The following is a 23,371-nucleotide window of genomic DNA, read 5'->3' as shown; positions in this document are numbered from 1 at the left end:
ATATTTTCATCATGTAAATTCACACTATGTTCATTGGCATGATATTCTCATAATTTATTTGGTTTATTTCTTCTCTCTTTTTAAATATACAAGCTTGTCAAGGTTTGTTTGAGAGTACATTTCTGCGTGCAAATGCTCTGAATAATCTTTTTTTTTTTTTTTTTTTATCAATCTTCTCACATCTAGTGCACTATGCTTGACGTTCAGTGTAGTGTTAAAACAAAAAAAAAACGACAAAAAAGCTCGTTCTGCAGTCAAAGCTTTAGGAAAGTTCTGCCAAAGTGTTTTGTACAATCATTACATAGCGTTATACGAGTCCCTACAGAAATGTTGCGTTGTCAAAACGACACTACTGCTTTCATGTCCTAAAAATGTCCTAAATGAATATTTGTGAATTTTGTCACTTTTTGTTTCTTTCACCTCATTGCATCATCTTATCCCTGGACATTGTGCTGTACACTGATCAACACTAAATCATTTGGAAAAGCAGCAGCAGTTTCAGTTGTACTCGATTTGGCTCTGCAAGACGTTTTTGTTCTCGTAGCGAACGCGTCTCGAGGATTTGCCGAGGTGCAGAAGAAAAAAAATAAAATAACACACTCAAAAACATGGCATGCAGTAGCCGATTCGACTGCGTGGCTAGTCTACTGAAATGTCTTCGACAGCTCTTGTTTCAGTGTCGGGGTTTAGGAGCGATACACCGCAGCTGTAAATAAACCGCATTTTTAAACCTGAAATTTAGTCACGAGCGCCTACATACCATCACTTAGGCAACCAAAAAGTCTATTCGAATTGTGAGAGGTTTTAAAAAAAAAAAAAAAAATGTGGGTTAAAAAAAAAAAAAGGATGCAACCAATTTCTTTAATTCCTATGAATACAATAATAAGCACTGGTGTTATTTTTGTATAAACCTAATATCATCTATGTGGCATGCATGACTTATAAACAAAATTAGTGGTTCAAAGCAATATGTACAACCTGGTGTGAGTGGTATTTCTAGTGTCCTGTGTTGCTTCAAAAAAAAGAAAAGAAAAAAAAAGAAAGAAAGAACTTTTTAACTGTTCAATATATGTGTTCAGTGTTTCTGCATGATTACGAATGGAATGAGATGTCCCGAAAAACCTGTACTCGATCTCACGATGAACGCCGCACATGGCACTCCAACACACATACAAACACACAGCTCTTATATATATGATTAACAGAGCAGAAGAAACACACACTGACATGATGCTGTCATAGGAAAAAATGAACACTGGTCGCTGGATGTGTTCGACTATATGATTATATATACATGTCTGATTCAGACTGGGAAGCTTGTCCACTCTGCTTTCTTCTTTAGGCTTGTATTGTATTTTTTCTTACTCCGATTCAATAAATCTAACGTTCCACAATCACTAGGAAAATGAGCTGTGGAATGGGACTTTTTTTCTTTCTTTCTTTTTTTTTAATCCAAGCATGATTACATTTACTCCACACCCATCTATAACTTTCCATCTCGTGTCATTTTTGGTAGGGTCATGCATGTTATACAACATGGTGTCATGTCAAGCATGAGCCATCAAAGGGTCATCATGGAGTTTTGCTAATAAAAGAAAAACTGGAGACTTTGACTCCAAAGGTAAGCATCCATCAATTTTTTTTCCCCCTCCACATTCTAGTTTTTTTTTTTTGTTGTTTGTTTTTGTTTAGTTTTTTTTTTATCAATATGTACATTCTGCATTCCATTAAATGCAAAAAAAAAAAGAAAAGAAAAAAAAAAAAAAAAACACCGGTTTTTATTCAGTGACTTGGGAATGTGGGCTTGATTGTGTAAAATCCGAAGAACAGGTAGATGTGGGGAATAAAAGCAAAAATGATTGCTGTTTCCAGTGACCGGCGATTACTGTGACAGACTGTGGCCACTTGTCACGCTCACAGGTCTGTCTGTTCTGTTCTGTTTCTGTACCTTCTGTATGATATTTTATAAGTCAGCCAACCTTTTCCTCAGAGCTAAGTAACTTTTGTATTTTGTATAGAGGTGGATAGTCACCAGAAATTCACAAGAAATTCAACATTATAGAGTTAGGCAGAAAAAATGGATAAAAATAAATTGATTAAGCCTAAGCATATAAAATGTATAAGGTGGAAAAAAATAGCCATTATCGGTTTTCTTTTTTACTTCTGTTTTCTTGGATTCTGAATAGGACTATAATATTGATTTGCTGACAACTAGAGTAAGTTTACTTATAGCTCTCTTCTGACTATTTTTAATCGACTGTGTCTAAGAGGAAACCATGCTCTTGTGCCTAAGGTCGTGTTTACATTCGATACCGAGGTGTGGCTTTGTTTTTGCGTGAAATTAAGCAAAGATCTTTTCCTTGAATAAGCTGTCCTGGTCACGAAAGTGCCATTTTAGGCGATGTTACGTCAAACATACCACTGTGGTAGTGACCTGAAAATGTTTGTTTGGCTAAAAGAGATGGGTTTGGATTTTGGGAAGGAAAAAAAAAAAGCATTACTCTGAAGATTGTTTGAAATCTAAATTCTCATAACAACTAGGAGTAATAGTGTATTGTTTCAGATTATATTTATAAAGTTTTATTTTAATTTTGCCTTTTTTATTAGTGATCTTACAGATGAAAAACTGGAACGCTAATGCTTTTTTTTTGCCCCATCAAGACTATGTGTTTACACTCCAGCTACATCTGCCCAGTTTTTGTCTGAATGACGTAGAATCTGTGTTCTTACTACATAGTATAGCACTTTAAGGGCTCTCCAAGGGCTAAAATGTGACAGCAAGATACCAGTTGCCAAAATCTGAATGTCTGAGGGACACAAAATTCGAAAACACTGCGTAATGGGTACAGGAGAAAGATAGCATGGGAGGTCATTTTAAAAAGCATTTGTCATTTTCAGCATTAGTTGACCTTCATTTGGAAAAAGCTTCATTAGAGACATGGTTTACGATAACAGAAGATTGTTAACACTTGTTTTATTAGCAGCTTTGGACCAGGTGAACAATTAGGCTGCACTGAGAACCTTAAAGGAAATGATTGATGATCATAAACAGCATCTTATATCAATGTGTGTTTCAGCTGACACCAATCCGGCATTAGATTAACCCTCTCCACAACACGTTCCCTTTCTGTAAATATAACTTATCATGCCAAAATGTCAGTCCTGTTTGCTTCCAACTATGCAACAGATTGGTTGATTTTAGATTGTGATCAATTATTTAATCCTGATTATTTCTCTCTCTCTCTCGCTCTCTCTCTCTCTCTCTCTCTCTCTCTCTCTCTCTCTCTCTCTTTTCTCTCTCTTTTCTCTCTCTCTCTCAGTTAATTTTTTTTCTTCTCATTTCTGTCTCAGTGAAAGCATCCATGCCCATTTCTCATCATTTATACTAACAAACAAACAAAAAAAAGCAAGTGTATTATGTACGTATGTATGCGTGTGACGTGCACACCTTCAAATTTTATTTACTCTTTTGTAATATATGATCATGTGGAATGCCTTGTTCTTTATGTCCTGTCGTTTGAAATTAACAGAACAAACAAAAAATTATACCCGAGCAATTGAGGTGAAAGTTATTCTATACTATAACTATATATATATATATATATTATATATAATATATATATAAAGAAATAAAGCCATTAGGATTTGAAATACATTAAGACTCCTTTTGCCACTTTTTTTCCCCCTTGAATGAGTTTTTAAACAGGTAATGTATTTATTCCACTAGTGTTTTCATCATTTACTTGCACTGAGGACTCTGAGATTTGACTGGTCAGTTGCAGCACAGCAGGAACACTGTATGAATGAAATGAGGAGCAGACTTAACATATTTCGACAGGTCTGAATTCTGGTTTATTTTTTTCCTTTGATCGATTGTATAACAAAGGCCCTGGCAAAAGAAACAAACTCTGAAACAAAATCTGAAAAGTTCAGACTTAAGGGTTGTCAAAATTAAAAGCAGTGTAATCAGCAAATAATGGCAGGTCCAGAAAGTTCCCAAAAGCACAGTCAGTGGACAATCTTTATATACCGATCTTCTAAAAGCCTTATGTCCATCTTTTTATTTGCCAACCTTTATCTAATCTGCCTCCATTATCTTCAAATAGCTAGGTTCTTTCCAATTTAATAAAACAATGGGGCAGAACTGTTTAACATGGAAACCTCTCAAAATCCTGACTATGGATTCTTTTGGTACATTCATCACTAAGTAACAAATCACCCTTTCAAACGTTTTCCAGCACAGAGACAAAAGAACATTGTACTCACTCATGCTTCAAATATGCTGATGTTAACATTTAACATGTTGAGATACATGAGAATATACACAGTAAAAAAATAAAGTACTATAGTAGAAGTTAGCATACTATGCATACTAGAAGTATACTGTGCATGTCAGTCAAATCATTGCTTATATTTAAATATCCAAAATTTGTTGTCATATTGACAGGATTTCATGTCAACCTCAATATGGCAAACTAAATTAATACCACAGCCTCCAGTACAATAATGTAGTAAACTTTACCTGAAATGTAGATTGGAAACAGTCCTTTTGCTGCAGATTTTTGTTATTGGGATTTACGGAGTCAAAACATACGTAGACTAAATTGCCATTAGTTTGTGGACACCTGGTCAGAAGTATGGTATGTGCTTTTTGAGCATCGCTTTCCACATTTACTCCCAATTTGCTCTCATAATTCCCTTTCGCTCTTCTGGGAAGATGTTCCACTAGATTTTGGGGTGTGCTTGTGTTCATCAGCTACTAGGGTGTTAGTAAAGTCAGGTAGTGATGTAGGGTGAGGTGAGGACGCCTGGGCTGCAGTCAGTGTTCTAATTCATCCCAAAGGTGTTAAGTAGGGTTGAGATCAGAGCTCTACAGCAGGCCACTCAAGATCTTCCTCGCCATGCCATGTAAACTATATCTTCAGGATCTCGCTTTGTGCAGAGGGTCATTGCCATGCTGGAACAGGTTTGGTTTTCCAAGTTCAAGTGAACGCAAAATTGTATGTGTCGCCAGCTTTATGGTAACAGTTTAGAGAAGAACCACATATGGCAAGAAAAGACCGTGTATCCCAATACTCTTGTCCATATAGTGTATTAATGAATGGAAAATATACACAACACATTCTGCTTTTTGGCGTATCGCCCAGATTGGGTTGATGCACTTCTCTTTTTCTCTCTCTCTGTCTCGCATACACTTTTTCAAATATGCAATGGGGGTGGTGGGAGAGTGGTCTTTATTCATATAAATGGTATAGAAGCGAGTGCAGATTGAAACAGACTTGAAGACACAAAAACAGACTGCTGTTTCGTGATTCCTGAATGTCACATGCTTGGCACAGATGATAAATCGGCTTCAGCTATGTAGACTCAAGCGTGATATTGAAACCTCTAATTCAGCGGTCACATAACCAAGAAAAAAATGAAGGATAGTAGACAGCATGATGAGACAAAACTAAACAACACAGGTAATTAATTAAAATTGTTAGCTTTTTTTTATCAAAGGTCACTGATATCACAAGCATATGGCAGTATTGCTACTACTGTACTATAAATGGAATTTTGGATGGTGGTCTAGATGGATAGATTAGATAAACAGTTTATTTTTATGGCAACTTTTAACATAATACAGTTTGATATAATGCAGCATTTACTTCTGGCCCATGGACCTCTGATTTTTGGCCTTTCATCCTTATGCATTAGAGGATTTAAAAACATGGTTTTAGGATTTAGGTTAATGTTACCGGTATATTGTGGTGCAAATCAATGGATGGCCTTAATAGATACTATATAAAATGTATAGTGAATACTGTATCCAGTTTACTTGTACTAGTGACAACATTAAAACATCTGTCCAACCACCAGTGAAACCATCTTGTGTAGGTGACCATCAGGTATGTTGCCTACATGTGCATTTTGTCACTAAAACAGCCCTGACCCATTGAGGCATTGACGTTACAGGACCTCGGAAGATGAGCTGTTTTATCTAACGCCAAGATGTTAGCGGCAAGTCGTGAAAGTGGAACCTTTTTAAATCGGACTTGTTTGTCCAGCACATCCCACAAATGCTTTTTTGTATTGTGATCTAGACATTTCTTGGTTATGTTCCTCAAACAATTCCTAAACATTTTTGCAGTGTGGCAAGGAGCACTGCTTTTAAGGATTACCATTGCCATTAAGAGGTGTTCTTGGTGTACAACAATGTTTAGGCTTGTGGTACTGTAGGTGTCAAGGTAACGTCCACATAAATGCCAGAACCCAGTGCTTCCCAGCAGAACATTGCCCTGGACATTACACTGCCTTTTTCAAAATAGTGCATCTTGGTGATATTTCTTTCCCTCCCCGTGTAAATGACTTGTTTCTGGACAAATCCAAATAGCTTTACCGGCTCTTATTTTGAAAAGAAACTAGGGCTTTTTTTTTTTTTGAACAGACTTGGACTCGACACACACCACGTCAATTGTAGGCGGTTAAAAACCTCCCGCGTCTGTTAGCTTAGAAACTATTAGCTAGTTATAAACGCGGACCTGCTTTGTGGGAGGTAAAAAGCCTAAAGATGTAACTCGTTAGTCGGTTTAAGGTAAGAATGTCCATTTACTCGGCGTATTTTCTGGTTATTTATGCGGCAAATCCTTATAGACAATATAAATTTAGCTAGCGCGCTACTTAGCATGGCTTGCTAGCTAGTATTGTTTCAGAGCAGGGTTTGCTAGCGATAGTTTAGCGTGTACGTTTGCTATATTGAAGCATTTTCTAAGGAGCTATGTTAGTTTTTTGACCATTTAGTTATTTATTATTATAATAATTGTTGTTCTGTTTGTTTGGTATGTCTGGTTTAGAATGGAGCTTATTGGTGACAGGTGAATTGAGGTCATGTGAATGGTGTTCGCTGTGTACAGAGAGCTATTGAATGACGTGCTTTTCATAATGTATTTGGGATTTTAAATATCTTTTTTTTTTTACCGTGAATTTACAGCTTTATAATGATGGACTCCATGTCATCAGCCCTGCACTCGGCTTCCAGCCCAGCATGCAGAGCTCTACCCGGGGAGGGAAGTCAGGTAACCTTGACAGATGGTCATATTATTTAGCAAATTTTAGATCCTCTATATACACAAGCCATCATTTGACATTCTACTTCTTGGTAATTTTTTTTATAATGCAGGTTCAGCCCAAGGCTCCCCTCCTGCAGATTCTTCGGGTAGCTGGAGCTCAGGAGGAGGTTTTCACCTTGAAGATGGTTGGTTACTGCATATTGTCAGCATTCCATTGGGAAACATGCCCTAATGATGTATTACGTCTGTTGTGTAGATGCACGTCTAGACCCCTTATCTAATGCAATCCACAGCATTTCACCGTATATCATCCATCTGGAAAACTGAAATATTTGGATAGTGCACTATTCATTACACTGAGATGAAGTGTATCAGATGCTGAAGGATTGCTGGGATTTTTATGCTCCAGTACTCTGAACACTGGGTTAAAGAATAAGGACAGAGTTCACCCTAAATATCCTGCAATTGGACACTAGTAAAGGGTTAAAGAAGATTGCAGGTGTTTCTACCTAGGGTGGCCTGTTAAAATACATACTTTTAAACCGGGCCCACACTTGAACTCCAGTTTCACTTAACATGCGATCCGAATACAAACACGCAGAGATTAAAAGTCAGTTCTGTAGTGTCTGAATCGTTCCCACCTACCGCACTATTCACATGTGAAGCAGGGACACAGGAGATATTGTTTTTTTTTACTACATGAATGTGAGGCATGTGGAAGGGATGTGGAAACGGTAACAGCTCAGCAAAATACAGTTCCGCATGTAGACTTTACGCAAGCTGTATGACCTAAAGTATGTAGGCACCTGACCATGACACCCATATGTGCGCATTTAAAAATGGCATCGACCCTGACTTCCATGGCAGAATATGCTTTAAGAGTGGGCACTCTTGTTTTTTTGTTTTTTGTTTTTTAAACCTTTCCTCTGCCTTTTTCAGTGTGTCAATGGGATCTGTTTATTCAGCCCTACAGTGTACACTTAGGTCAAGTGAGAAGGTCTGGTGCACAGTCAGCCTTCGAATTCCAAAAGTGTTTAGTGGTCAAACCTGCAGGGCTTTGCTAGGTTCCATCATTTGTGTTAATGCTAGCTATGATTTGTCTAACTCAGTATGTCAAAGGAATAGGTCGGTCAATAATCTTTAAAGATTGTTCGGTCAGTCATCAGAGGCACGAAATCTTAATCTCACCACTTTGTGATTGTAGGTAATGCACTACCTTGGGCAGTACATTATTGTGAAGGAATTGTATGACAAGCAGAGGCAGCACATAGTCCATTGTCAAGATGATCCGCTTGGGGAGCTATTGGAAGTTGAAAGCTTTTCTGTCAAAAGCCCCAGGTGAGTTTATGCCTTTGGTATACAGTAATCCCCCGTTTATCGCAGTGGTTAACTTTTAAAATCCACCACAATAAATGGAAACCACCACAAAAATGTCTTTCTTTCTTTATTTTAATTTTAATATATATATATATATATATATATATATATATATATATATTATATTATATTATATTAGTTTAAACTATAAATCATCCTCCCACACACTTAAAACACACAGAAAACATTTGCGAGAATATAGCGAGATGAATTTTGTGTAAATTTCTAGAAATATAAGAAAGTAGCATATTTTGAACAATTAATTTCCCCTGCCAAGTTATTTTCGTAAAAGTCTTTTAATGTTTCCAAATCCCAGTGTCCTTACAATAGAAAAAATGTCAGAGCAAGTAAAGCTTTTTTTTTTATTATTATTTTAAAGAATAGATTTTATATTCTATAAACCTAATAGCTCAAAGATGAATCATCTCCTTTAGACCAGTCAGAATGAAGCATTCACAGCACTTGTGTAGTACATCATAACCCAGTGCATAGAAATAGTGCAGTGCTTTCTTCAATATGTCATTCTGTTTTACAGCCCTGTCTATGAGATGCTGAAGAAGAACTTGCTCATTTTAAATGGCTCAGGTATGTTGCCTGCATGTGCATTTTCTTATTTTCTAAGATATATATTTTAAATGTTGAACTGTATATTTCTGACACTTTTATTTGCACTACCCTGCAGTCTTAAACCTTATTTTATTTTCTACCTTAGTCTGCAGTTTGAGGGTTTTGTATGTGGTGTGTCTGAGAGTGAGTATGCATGTGGAACGTATTTTAGTTGTAAAATCTTTTTACTGATTTCTTTTTTGTTCGTAGTAGACAATGGTAAGTTCGTTATTGGTTTTGTGCCATTATATATATATATATATATATATATATATATATATATATATCACACACACACAGTGAGGAAAATAAGTATTTGAACACCCTGCTATTTTGCAAGTTCTCCCACTTAGAAATCATGGAGGGGTCTGAAATTGTCATCGTAGGTGCATGTCCACTGTGAGAGACATAATCTAAAAAAAAAAAATCCCAGAAATCACAATGTATGATTTTTTTTAACTATTTATTTGTATGATACAGCTGCAAATAAGTATTTGAACACCTGAGAAAGTCAATGTTAATATTTGGTACAGTAGCCTTTGTTTGCAATTACAGAGGTCAAACGTTTCCTGTAGTTTTTCACCAGGTTTGCACACACTGCAGGAGGGATGTTGGCCCACTCCTCCACACAGATCTTCTCTAGATCAGTCAGGTTTCTGGCCTGTCGCTGAAAAACACGGAGTATGAGCTCCCTCCAAAGATTCTCTATTGGGTTTAGGTCTGGAGACTGGCTAGGCCACGCCAGAACCTTGATATGCTTCTTACAGAGCCACTCCTTGGTTATCCTGGCTGTGTGCTTCGGGTCATTGTCATGTTGGAAGACCCAGCCTCGACCCATCTTCAATGCTCTAACTGAGGGAAGGAGGTTGTTCCTCAAAATCTCGCAATACATGGCCCCGTTCATCCTCTCCTTAATACAGTGCAGTCGCCCTGTCCCATGTGCAGAAAAACACCCCCAAAGCATGATGCTACCACCCCCATGCTTTACAGTAGGGATGGTGTTCTTGGGATGGTACTCATCCTTCTTCTTCCTCCAAACACGTTTAGTGGAATTATGACCCAAAAGTTCTATTTTGGTCTCATCTGACCACATGACTTTCTCCCATGACTCCTCTGGATCATCCAAATGGTCATTGGCAAACTTAAGACGTGCCTGGACATGTGCTGGTTTAAGCAGGGGAACCTTCCGTGCCATGCATGATTTCAAACCATGACGTCTTAGTGTATTACCAACAGTAACCTTGGAAACTTGAAAGCTCTTTTCAGGTCATTGACCAGCTCCTCCTGTGTAGTTCTGGGCTGATTTCTCACCTTCCTTAGGATCATTGAGACCCCACGATGTGAGATCACCTGAGTATTTGAAGCTAAACAGTCATGTTTAGCTTCTTCCATTTTCTAATGATTGCTCCAACAGTGGACTTTTTTTCACCAAGCTGCTTGGCAATTTCCCCGTAGCCCTTTCCAGCCTTGTGGAGGTGTACAATTTTGTCTCTAGTGTCTTTGGACAGCTCTTTGGTCTTGGCCATGTTAGTAGTTGGATTCTTACTGATTGTATGGGGTGGACAGGTGTCTTTATGCAGCTAACGACCTCAAACAGGTGCATAAAATTTAGGATAATAAATGTAGTGGAGGTGGACATTTTAAAGGCGGACTAACAGGTCTTTGAGGGTCAGAATTCTAGCTGATAGACAGGTGTTCAAATACTTATTTGCAGCTGTATCATACAAATAAATAGTTTAAAAATCATATATTGTGATTTCTGGATTTTTATTTTTTTTTTAGATCATGTCCCTCACAGTGGACATGCACCTACGATGACAATTTCAGACCCCTCCATGATTTCTAAGTGGGAGAACTTGCAAAATAGCAGGGTGTTCAAATACTTATTTTCCTCACTGTATATAAAAATAAATAAGTCTCCATTCCCACACAAATCTCTGGCTAATGGGGAATTTGTTTGTCTTTATCCTAAGACCGAATGGTGTGTGCATGGTTAATAAAGGGCAGGTCTTTTTCTTTTTCTTTTTTTTTTTCTTTTTCTTTTTTTTTTTTTTTTTTCTTTTTTTTTTTTTTGTATGTTACTATGTCTCATTTGAAATGCAGACGCGGCAAAGAATGTTTCAGTCGGCAAGGATTCTAATCAGTCTCCATGTGAAGATCCCGGTCAGGTAAAGCGACAGCATGGTGCACAGGAGAAGCGTTGCTCATCTGCCCCTTTCATGGCAACAACATGGACATAGATGGTTATAATCAATTATATTTATGATGGTGGAGTTTGACCCTTTTATATACATGTCGGTTGACAGAAATGTTAATGCTTACAATGGTTCTTTAATAAAGAGCTTGGAAAATGGAGGTGCCTCTGGCAGCAATGAACATAGCCTGCTCAGGGTTCAGGTTTATCCAAAACCACAGATTGTAGCATTATTGATTATGGATTAGTTTTACCAACGGAGGTTTAGGCATGTATTATTAGCAACTTGGCAGGTTTAGAAAAATGTCTGTAATTTGATCAGATTAATGAGCCATAGCCAGAATGTGCATGACTTTATTACATTGCCTCAAGATCCATTAAAACAGGGTTGCTATTACTAAAGAAGCTCTGTATTTGGTCAATTACAGGCATTTGCTTAATGAACACCTTTATTCCTAATAGATTAAAAATCCTCAATCCAGATCTATTACCTCCCTATGTAAAACTAATCCATCGTTCATAGGGCTAATACATTTTCATCTTATGCTTTTTTATTTATTTATTTTTTTTCTTTACTGTATTTATACTAATCCACACAAAGATTCATAATACCTAGATTGACTATTTACCGGTATCTCTTGGAAGGTTTGAGGAAGTGTGGCAGATTTTTGTTTTGTTTTGGATGCCTATATCTTTATCGTTTATTCCAAAGACAGATTTGATGAATTTATTAGTTAGGTGATGAGGTGAAATGCAGTTTGCCATGAGAGGGTTGGAAGAGCAGCAGCCTCCAACAGTCATGTGTGTACAGAGTGGCACCGTCTCTGTACATCCCCAAGGTCAGCTTCGCCTGGTGGTTTTAGTTTGGGGGGAAAAGCCACCAGTGTGGGCATGGCTAATGGGGAAACAGAGTCCCTGTCTCTGTTTGTCACTCAGAGTTTTCTTCTCTGCTCCGCCGCTTTATTCTGGCATAATAGCAGCTCTGTTTGTTCCACAGATCGGCCTTCTTCACCCTCCACCCCTCTTCCCTACACCCTTACAAGCATTAACACATTAAGCAATTTACCATGGGTTTATACACAGCAGTCTGATTTGGCTGATGAAATAGAGTTTGGTGTGAAGAGCCTGGCAGTTTGGTCTTTTTTTATTTTTATTTTTTTATATAAATCACTTGCTTGTGGTGGCTACACCTTTTGGGTTGGGATGGGCAATATATGCTATATAGATGCAAAGCCGTTTCATAAATAAAATCTGATAGTGAAAGGTATGGCCACCTTTGACTTGCATATTGTATTTATGCATATCCTGCTCTTTATTCAAGATTAACCTTATATTTTAACATCTGAAGATTAGCTTGATTTTTTTATTATTATTATTTGCACTTAATTTCTCTTCCCCCCCCCCCCCCCTTACCCAAACATCAATTTTAATGAGTGATGCATTTTTAAAGGGGTTTCTCAGGCCATTTTGAAACCTAGAAGCATAGATCCCTTTCTCCCTTTTCCTTTTCCTTTCTCTCTCTCTCTCTGTGTGTGTGTGTGTGTGTGTGTGTGTGTGTGTGTGTGTGTGTGTGTGTGTGTGTGTGTGTGTGTGTGTGTGTGTGTGTGTGTGTGTGTGTGTGTGTGTGTGTGTGTGTGTGTGTGTGTGTGTGTGGCTCTCTGCAGCCACATAAACAAGGTCTTTGCTGTGGAGGAGCTGCTATTCTGCCTATTGTAACATCATAGCCTCTGGCAATAATGCAGCTTCTCCTCCACCATGTAGGTGTCAAGTAAGATGTGTAGTTCTGGAGCATCATTCAGTGATGCCAGCACCTGTGGCATGCAGAATACATCACAGCGTAGACCACGGGATGAAGATGACAGTATGTGTTTGTTTATTTATTTTAGCTCCACATTGCATGAATCCTGTCAAGTGAATTGCCACATTACAAGTACAATACAGACAGACAACAAAAGGACAGTATAATATAAACATAGCATTCAATTAAGAGTTAATGCCAAATAAACTAGATATAAAATTTGATTAAGTTCCCCTATCATGTTCTGATTGTACCACAGCTGGTTACACAATTTTTCCTCTTTCGTGTCAGCTGAATTTATTCTTTCATTCGGTGTCTTCTGCTTTTCCTGGTGATTGTTAATGAGGTGTATTTTTAGACTTTATCCAGATTTCAGTTTCTTTTGGTTCCTTTCAGATCCCTTGACATTTCCAAACCAGCTTCATGATAAAATCTCCTCTCCCAGCCCTGGATATTCCTTTAGGTTTTTATTCAGTGGAGTGTGGATGACTGTGCTTTACCAGAAGCCTAGCAGGCAAACTTCTTATAATCTACCTCTGCTGGCAACCCTCACTTATGAGGAGCAAAGGTCAATACCTACAGCTCATGATCGTAGATGAGGATAGAGATGTAGTTTATGCAGTAAACAGAGCGCTTTATTATCAAACTGAGCTCTAGATTAACCTCTGGAAACTAGTGCTTTGACTGTAATACTGCTTTGGTTGGCCTGAATGATTTCTGACTGCTCCTTAAATGCTTGTGAGATACTTAACCCCTCCTAAACCTTTCCAAGCCTTCTGAAAGACTTCAGAATGCGATGTGCCTTAAATTGGATCACATCCAGGTCTTCTTTTCTTAAAATATGGACCACCAAGAAGCCATTATAAAGGTTTCTAATATGCACAGTAACCCAAGCTGCATAATGGACTCCAAAGAATACCTGATGTTTCTTACATGCTCTCTTTAAATGGAGGACATGCTTACTAAGTTAAGGAGTTTCTCCAAAGTCCCAAAGTTTATTGCTCAAGAACATCCTCACTAGAGGTCGGCACTCCCTTCTATTTGCTTCACTTGCTTTAAGAAATGCTCTGAACTACTGTTTGATGCAGATACATGATTTTCTTGCTTAATGGGGGCAACCTTTCGGGTAAAATTCTGAGGTTCTCATCCTGAGACTGCTAAACCTGAAACTTGCACTACCTGAACAAGAAGCCCTTGTTCGGAACCCTTACAGTATGAGAATATAAAGCCAACTGTGTGCTTTTCATACCTTTTCCCTGCCAGCAAAATTGCATTTCAAATTCCAAAACCAGTTTCTGTTAAAGGGTCTAGTCTCCATCACACTGCTGCCCAGGATATTGACTGATATTGTACCCGACCACCCCACCTTTCATCTTGCAGGTGGTGGGCCCATTAGAATGCTATGCTTCCATTTCAGCTAGGCCTCAATGGGTTGTATGGATGACCTAGTCACCAGACACCTGCCTGTAGACATTATCTCCAGGGTCGTCTCTAGGGAGGGCACCAGTAACTATTCCTTTGCAGGGTAAACCTGTCTGGTTGTTTCTTCCCCCCTGTAACAGAATGCCCCCTTATATGGGGGTCATTAGGTTTACTTTTTGTCTGATCTACTTTTAAATCTGTCGTTTCACACAAGCCCCACAAGTTCTTAAATCATGAATGGGTGCAATCCCATATTTTTATTTACCCATTAAAAATGGCTATGAAGGGGAAATAAGTAAAATAAAATTTAAATGAAATATATTTCTGTAGCACAGAAATATATTTAAGAAGGTACTTTAGCATGAGCATTCTTATTACCAACTAATATATATAAATATATATTTTAAATACACCAAACATTATGTACAGTATGTGGACAGACATTTGTTTACACCTGCCCTTTATACCCCTATGCTGTTATAATAACTTCTAGCAGACTTTTCTGGAGATTTTGGCGCATTTTTCTCGGTATTTTCCCATTCAGCCACAAGAGCATTAGTAAGGTCAGCCACTGATGTCAGGTGAGAAGGCTTAGGGTGTAGTCAGTTCTGTCACATATTAAGAAATCATGTCTTCATGGATCTTGCTTTGTGGACAGGGGCATTGTCATGCTGGAACAGGTTTGAAACTAATCAGCCCAGAGAAAGTATATCTTAAAGCTACTGCATACAAAGACATTCTATACATCTGTACCTTACACTTTTGTGGCAACAGTTTGGGGAAGACCCACATATGAAAATCCGACTTGACAAAATTAAGACACAGTTGGATGATTATAATAGACTTCATCAAAACTATCTATTTATTTATTACTTCTTTCTGAAAGCCATAAATGACACATTTTGTGTTGTAATTGTGTACAGACTCATTAGATGGAATGCCTAGGTCAGCCTGTAAGCGGCCAAAGCTGGATGTGAGTCTTGATGAATGGGATCTGTCCGGCCTGCCCTGGTGGTTTCTGGGCAACCTACGCAGTAATTACACCCGCAGGAGCAATGGCTCCACAGACATCCACACAAATCAAGTAAGACAACTAACTGAACAGTTTATTATTCTGAACCTTTTCACACACTTGCATACATGGGGACATAATAATTTGATGTATAAACATATTATACAGTAAAATTCAAACATTTTTATGATTACAACCTACTTAGTAATAGGACTGTCCTATCCTAAGCAGCTCTCTTGTGGACAGGAGGAGGACACTGCTGTTGTGTCCGACACTACGGACGACCTGTGGTTTCTGAACGAGGCGGAGAGTGAGCAGGTTAGTGTGGAGATGAAGGAGGCGGCGCTCGAGCAGGGCAGCGACTCTGAGTCCCCTCAGGAAGAAGAGGAGCAAGGGGGCGACAGCAAAGAGGATAAAGAGGTAAAGGCTGCCTCAATATAACCTCCCTTACCACTGGGACGTTAGTAGAAATCTGTATCCTTAAAATGATTCTTATTTTTAGATGCAGGAAGAGCTGGAGGATGACTCTCAGTGTCTCAGTGATGATACGGACACCGAAATTTCCACACAGGTACCTTATTTGGATTCCCGCAGATTTAGGAATGTTGTAAACATGTGCGTCAGTTGATTTATTATGGTGAAGCTATTTGATTTTGCACAAATTCCCAGAATAATGGAAATGAGTTTGAGGAACATCTATCTAATAATGAGGCAGCAGCACATTGGAAAAAAAACTAAACAAAAGCATGCAGATACAGGTCAAGAGCCTCAGTAATGTTTACATCAAACATTACAATGAATAAAAAGTGTGATCTCCATCGCTTGGAATGTGGCATGGTGGATGGTAGCAGATGGACCTTTTTTTTTCTTTTCCAGAGACTGTTGATTTCCTAGGATTTTTCACACACAACAGATCGACAGTTTGTTTGTTGCTGAGCGAGGTCTAAGAAAAAAAGGCCGGGTTGGTACAAGCTGCCAAGAACTATTTAGTAGCTCAGGTCATAATTCTGTATAAGTGTGATGGGCAGAGAAGCATCTCACCAATCACAAAACATCATGTGGGCTTCCACAGCAGCAGAAAACTTCAGGTTTTACTCTTGTCAGCCAAGAACAGGAATCTGAGGCATGTGGGCAAACTGGGTCAGTTTAAAAATTAATTTTATGTACAGGAGAGATTATAAAAAGGGACAAATATAGTAATATCTAAGTGTAATTTTTTTTCCTAAACTTTAATCCTTCTCTGTTTGCCCCAGGACGCCTGGCAGTGTTTAGAGTGCCGCAAGTTTAATTCGGCCACACAGCGTTACTGCATGCGTTGCTGGGCGCTGCGCAAAAACTGGTTCAAAGACTGTACCCGCCTTGCACACTCCATCTCGGTCTCCAACCTCCCAGATCCCAAAGACGATATCGAGGATGAGGATGATGGCATCGATGTGCCTGACTGCCCAAGAACCGTTTCGGACCCCGTCATCCTGCCCTCACACTGGCTATCGCGTGATCTACCCGGCTCGCCCGTATCTGCCAAGGGCAAAGCTCCGCGCCGTGTGCTTCAGAGTTCCCAGGAAAGCCAAGAAGGGCGTGAAGTTATGCTGGAACCCTGCAGGCTGTGCCGCGTGCGCCCACGTGACGGCAACATCATCCACGGGCGCACAGCGCACATGCTCACCTGCTTTCCCTGCGCACGTAAACTGCACAAGTGCCACGCGCCGTGCCCCGGCTGTGGCCAGATCATCCAGAAAGTCATCAAGATGTTTGTGGCCTGACAGCCAAAGTAGTGGTTTGTATAGAAAATAGACACATGTGTAGAGAGTGTATAAAGGCCTCCATACCCTAACAAGCAAAAAGCAGGTTGCATGTAAAATATAGCATCAAATTAATAATTTGCATGTGAAATATACATATTTAAGTTGTACATAGTGCATAGGGTGCAGGTGTAAAATCCTAGGAATTAACAATGTGTAATATGTAAATAGGCTCTTTTTCTATCTGCATTGTGTGTATATAATGTACCGAACAAGGTTACTATTGGCGAACATGAATATTTATGTAAAGCTGGTATTTTCCATGTGTTATGGAAGGATGTGTATATATTCCCGTTCAGGGGAAGGAGGTAGCAAGCAAATCACAGCCTGGTACTTCCTGACATGGTAAAAGCATCGCACCAAGGAAACCAATTCTTGCATTGCAAAATGCTTTTAGTAGCTCATCAAAACTCAAATACCTGAAAAAACTTTGCACATTAGCTTAGCCCATGCCACCACAATGTAAACTAAGAATTGACTAGCCATTGGGTTTTAAGCTGAGAATTGTCTATTATTTATTAAACTAATCTCCCCGTTACATGGGGATGTCTTTTTTGTTTTTGTTTTTGTGATAGTTACACCAGCTCTGCATGTTAATTGTGAGCGAACCACAATTGTATTCATTTATTCATTTACTCTTCATTTTTTTAATGGTTTGGTATTTTGCAGAGAACGATAGAACCGAAAGTAGCACTTTGTACAGAAGTCTTTTAAATATATGGAATATCTGTGAGCTGTACATGTGTGCAAATATCTAACAGCCTGTGCTCCATTGTTCTGAGAAGACTAGCCGGCAAAGCTTGACGTTTCCTCAAAATTTCGATTTTTAAGGTCAAGCAGGCCAAGAGGTTTCAGTTCTGCTCCAGTGCTCCGGTAAAGAATCTATTCCTTTTCTCTTTTTTTATTATTTTTTTTCTTCTCATCGCCCGAGTTGGAGCTTCACTGAAGTATGAACATTGAAGAACAGAAGATCTCTTGATTTGCCATTAAGGCCTCTTTTTTCCCCTCTATTACACTGTGCCTTTATGCCTTCTTTCTTGTCCACTATCTCTTGTAGCCTGTGTAGGGTGTACTAAGGGAAAAAAAGCTGACTCTGATAACTTCTTGCAAATTTGTGCCAAATGTCTTTTGTTCTTTAGAAAACTGTTTTACACCTTTTTGTTCCTTGTATTTATAACTTGAGTTAAAACTGTTGCTGTTTTCTTAAAAAAAAAAAAAAAAAGCACTTCTTTTTATTCAGTTGCTCCTGTGCTTATTTCTTTCACAGGTTCCTAAATGGTTTGTTCTGTCGCTTGTTTATTTTACCTTTTTTGTGCTTTGCCTTTTGAGAAAGCTTTGATTTGATTGCTCATCACACTAGGCTTCAACCGCTATAAAATGCTTGCTGGTTTATCTTGCCACTAGGGGGCGATAGATGTCGGATTTTCTATAAATATGAATAACTTTGAACAGAATGCTTATCGCCTTTTCTGTGGCTGTATAAGCAGATTTCCAGTCCCTTGCACATTATTACGAATGATGTATTTTGCTCATTATGCTATGTGGTATTCAAGGTTTTAAAAAACTGAAAAGAGCTAAAGTCACTGCCATAATTATTTGAAGTTTATATATTTTTGTTTTGTCTGTCTCCGAACAAGTTCTGCTTACGAACGGATTTCCTGTTTACAAGCAACTTTTTGTTTTTTAAGTTGAATAAACAGTGCAACTAATTTATAAACTGTTTCTCTTGCTCTTTTAATTCGCCCAGACATTACACGCATTTCATCACATGTGCACCTTCCTTGTAAACCACTAGAGGGCAGTCAGGGTCTATGGCAGTATTTGCAGAATGCAAAAGACAAGGATAGAGGAAATATATATGCAGTTACATCATTTATTATAGAAGTGGTGTAAATGTGCATAGGAGAAACTGCACAGTGGTGATTAGCATCACAAACGAGCCTTTATTTTAAAATATAATGTGAAAGCTTTCAAAAAACTGAACAATATGCTAGGGTCTGAATGAGTCACATTAGTGGTGGTTGTTTCATTTAATCAGCAATGCAGAGCTTCAGAGTGTAATTGCATTCACAGGGCTAATTTGCAGTGCTTCATTTTGCAGAACTCCTTTTTAAGGTCACTGCTTTAATTGCATGTGATAGCATTAATGGGATGGCTGGAACGTTACTTCAGCTAAATTGACATTTGCTAATCAGTGGGGGAAAAAAAATCAGGAGTTGAATAGTGACGCATGCTACTCGTACAAATGCACGTAATAACGAATATAATGGAGCTGACTTTCAAAAAAATTGATATGCGTCGTGAACCTCATTGTGTGTGTCGTTCTTTGCCATAATGGAATTCCTGCATTTTCACTCGAACCCTTTTTTTGTATCCTGTTTATTCTCTCAAGGCCTGTTTGTTTTTTGTGCATGGCTCCATGCGCATGTGGGCACGCCTTCCTTTTGGCAGTGTTGTTCCCGTGGTTTATCTGTCAGCATCAGTGTTTTGAAGTGAAGTGTTTTATTTCTGACCTTCTCAGGCACTGTTTATGATTGGTGGTGCTGCCGAGGCAAAAACCTGATTAAAGGACAAGCTTTTTCTTTAACATTTAATCAAGAATGTCTTTATGCTGTGTGCGTGTGTGTGTGTGTGTGTGGAGAGTTATGTGCGAATGTCTTGGGGCATTGCTCATGATGACTCTGCAATCCTCAGGCCCTGATGCTCTCTAATGAGCTTATAGGAGTAAGTCCTCCCTTTGTTTTAAGGAACAATAATTTTAAACTAAGGCATATTTGCTTGTGAAAAAAAGTCTATGATGTTAATTATCTTTATTTACTTAAAAAATTTTTACAGTATCTGTATGAAGACTAAGCTGGGTGGATTTCTTTCTATCAGAGTCTGTAGATTCTTGATTTTCACAAATATTTTTGTTACCCATTCATCTAATATCTGAAGAACGACTGATAAAGGTTTTGTAGGTATTGTAATTTTTGTTACCAGCAGATCGCTTGAATTGATCTAAAAATGGTCAAAGTCACAACAAGGTCAAATCTTTGATGTAGTGGTGGTGGAGGTCCTACTTATTCAGAATGTATTTGGAGTGAGTAGAAATAAACAGACTAAGCAAACATTGTTCATGTTTCTGGACTTGAATCGTGTGTGTGTGTGTGTGTGTGTGTGTGTGTGTGTGTGCGCAAAAATGATGAAAAGTAAAGAATACTTTCAAATTAAAAGTTAGTTTATTTTTTATCAATTAGCAAAACAAAAAGTAAATGGAGAAAATAGAAATCCTTATCAAATTAGTATTTAATGTGACCACCTACACAACAGCATCAATTCTTCTATGTGAACTTTCACACAGTTTTTGCAGGAACTCGGCAGGTAAACATCTTGGAAATCTAACGGTAGATCTTTTGTGGATGTAGGCTGCCCCAAATCCTTCTGTCTCCTCATGTAAACCTGGACAGACTCTAATTTTGAGACCATGATTCTGTGTGAGTCAAAACCATTGCTTCCAGGAATTCCTGTTCTCTATGCTGAAGACAGCTCTTAATGGCAGCTGTATGTTTGTGGTCATTGTCCTGCTGCTGTATAAACTTGTTTCCATTTAGATGCTTCCCTGATGGTTTTGCATGATTTTATCTGCCTGCATTTCTCAACATTGAGGACACCATTAATCCTGACCAACTCTCAATCCATTTGCAGAATATATAGTAATATAGTAAAACTTGTAAGGAACCATGGCCATGCTTCACTGTTAACTGCTGTATAATGCTCCGTTTTCTGCTGCGTTAAGTTTCTTTGGCTGACCGCTGCGTCTACGGACCACAACATTGCCCGTTTCTTTGTGTTACTTCAACAGCACATCTTAAGACCCCAGTCTGCTTTGAAATCTATTCCTGGTGTTTGTCCTGTGACATAAAACTGTCTTTTTCAACCTACATATGAAATTGTTGGTCATTAGCACCTGCTTGGTATAATTGTTTAATCATACACCTAAATCTGATCCTACAAAATCCCTGACTTTGTGCAAGTGTAAGCATTTATGCTAGTTTGAAGCTTCAGGGTAGTCACAACAAACATTCTTTCTTTACATTTCTTCACACCTACTTAGATAACCTTTGCACAGTACTGAAAACATACTGTTCGAAAAAAATTTAAGGGAAGACTTTGCACCTCAATGAAATATTCAAGTGGAAAGTCTACTTATATGTTCTGTAATTCAGTGAGAACAAGATGTGTCAATGGAAACCAAAATCATCACTCCATTGCAGACTGGAATTAAAATAGCACCAAATATCTGTCAGAAATGTAAATTACAGGCTCATTCAGCATTTTATCACAACAGCTCATAATCAGTAGTGTGTGTGTAAGTTTGTAGAATGTGTGTGTATGTTTGTAGTATGTGTGTGCAAGTCAGTAGTATGAGTGTGCAAGTCAGTAGTATGTGTGTGTGTGCAAGTCAGTAGCGTGTGTGCAAGTCAGTAACACTGTAGTGTGTGTGCACACCTTTTCAGGCCTTGTCAGAGCCTTTTCAAACATATGTATCTGTACTTCTACTTAAGTGAAGGATGTGTGTGCTTACCTATGTGGCTGTTTGCACATCCAACAACATCTGGGCATGCTCCTAATGAGATGGTGTCCAGAGGAATCTTCTCCCAGACCTAGATTAGGGTATCGGTGAGCTCCTGGAAAGTCTGTGGTGCTGCTTATGAATGCTTTGATACATAATGTCCCATAGTTTCTCAATTAGATTTGGGTCTGGGGAATGCATGGGAAATTCAATGTCAATACTGCATCTTTAAACTGCCTGCAAACTCTGACTACAAGAGCTCTGGCATTGTCCTGCACCAGGCAGAACGATGGGTTACTTAACGTAATCCCAGGTTCTTTGATAACAGAGTGAGGTGGTTTACTATGGGAATCGCTTTGGGCGTGACCAACTACGGAAGCTCCTATGACACCAGGTCTGTTTTGACAGACAGGTCGACCTGAGAGACCCCTTACAATATAATTGCAGAGAGATTTATTCCCGTCCCTGTGCAAGGAGGGGAGTGCTGGTGAAACACCTCACTCTGTTATCAAAGAACCTGGCATTACCTTAAGTAATCCATCATTCTTTTTCTAACTTTGCTCGGAGTTTCACTAGGGAAGATATAGACAACTCCCGGATTGCACGTGATCCCGCTATACCCAATCACATGGGTTCTGGCCGTCTGGCTCCCAGCATTGTATGTGCCAAGGATGACTCATGCACCTTTAATAAACCGACTAATTAAAGCGTGCCGACCCACAGGTTCGTTCCCGAACCCGACATGACACGCAGAAATAGCCGCCAGATACACCTTCAAAGTAGAAAAACCTTTCCCTTTATACAGAAAATCCTGGAGAAAACACAATATGTCTACCACAGAACACTGGAAAGAAACAATGTGACTACGGCCACACCACTTCTCAAAAACTCGCCATTTATTGTCATAAAGTGTGCGAGTAGTCGAGGCTCTGGCACTCTGAATAGTGTGAATAACCGATGGGGGTAAACCCGCCACACTCAAGTTCCACCTCTCATGGGCCAGGCCCAGAGGGCTATCCTGTCTGGGTGTGGGTGATAAATCTCCCCTCCCGCCTGTGACAGGAGGTCCCTCAATGAAGGGGGTGGCCACGGCTGACCCGACAGCAGCCGTGAACTATCTCGGTGACCCAGTGTCTGGATGCCCAGCGTGGATCTATCAGAACCAGCGACAAGCCCGGTTTCCTCACCCTGGCTAGGGTGGAGGAAATCAAGCTTAGTGGAGGGAATGAATATAACAGGACGTTTGGCCATCGGTGGGCTAAAAACCCAACGGTGCATCTTTGTCACTTAGAGAAAATTACAGAGGACACTGAGCGTTTTCTCGCGAGGCATCGAGATCTACAGCAGCTGGCCGTATCTCTGACATATCTGCTCCACCACCTGGGTGTGCATTTTCCATTCCTGATACAGGAAGGTTCCCCTGGACAACAAATTCGCACCCCTGTTTCATATGCCTGGAACATGAGTCGCCCTGATGAATAAAAGCCTTGTGTTGCACCACATTATCAGTTTCCTCGCTAACTGATGTAACTGGAGGGAGCGCACACCCCCCT

General features: G+C 39.1%; 1 protein-coding gene across 3 annotated transcripts; it reads left to right on the top strand.

Moving 5' to 3' along the window:
- Window positions 1-6,411: 6,411 nt before the first annotated feature.
- mdm4 (MDM4 regulator of p53) lies at window positions 6,412-18,980 on the top strand. Of its 3 annotated transcripts, none has more exons than XM_083534224.1 (11): window positions 6,412-6,577; window positions 6,974-7,058; window positions 7,163-7,237; window positions 8,257-8,390; window positions 8,965-9,014; window positions 11,139-11,203; window positions 12,991-13,090; window positions 15,373-15,533; window positions 15,708-15,881; window positions 15,964-16,032; window positions 16,715-18,980. In XM_083534224.1, exons 2-11 carry the CDS (start codon window positions 6,981-6,983, stop codon window positions 17,222-17,224), a joined length of 1,416 nt encoding a protein of 471 aa, XP_083390350.1. In that variant the 5' UTR covers window positions 6,412-6,577; window positions 6,974-6,980; the 3' UTR covers window positions 17,225-18,980. The 3 variants fall into 3 exon arrangements, with proteins under 3 accessions (XP_083390350.1, XP_083390349.1, XP_083390348.1); XM_083534223.1 differs by having other exon boundaries at window positions 6,418-6,577; window positions 15,693-15,881; XM_083534222.1 differs by having other exon boundaries at window positions 6,418-6,577; window positions 15,690-15,881.
- The last annotated feature ends 4,391 nt before the right edge of the window (window positions 18,981-23,371 follow it).

Source organism: Silurus aristotelis (assembly GCF_946808225.1).
Source record: "Silurus aristotelis genome assembly, chromosome: 28".
Taxonomy (NCBI): Eukaryota; Metazoa; Chordata; class Actinopteri; order Siluriformes; family Siluridae; genus Silurus; species Silurus aristotelis.
The sequence above is the reverse complement of the archived record's forward strand: the minus strand, read 5'-3'. Positions and strand labels throughout refer to the sequence as shown.

What these genes read in the sequence shown, in the direction of transcription:
- mdm4 (XM_083534222.1), top strand. Translation starts at nt 6,981, where the DNA reads ATGATGGACTCCATGTCATCAGCCCTGCACTCGGCTTCCAGCCCAGCA. An exon ending in GCTCATTTTAAATGGCTCAG is followed by an intron (nt 9,015 to 11,138) that starts GTATGTTGCCTG and finishes TTTGAAATGCAG; the next exon opens with ACGCGGCAAAGAATGTTTCA. An exon ending in ACACCGAAATTTCCACACAG is followed by an intron (nt 16,033 to 16,714) that starts GTACCTTATTTG and finishes TGTTTGCCCCAG; the next exon opens with GACGCCTGGCAGTGTTTAGA.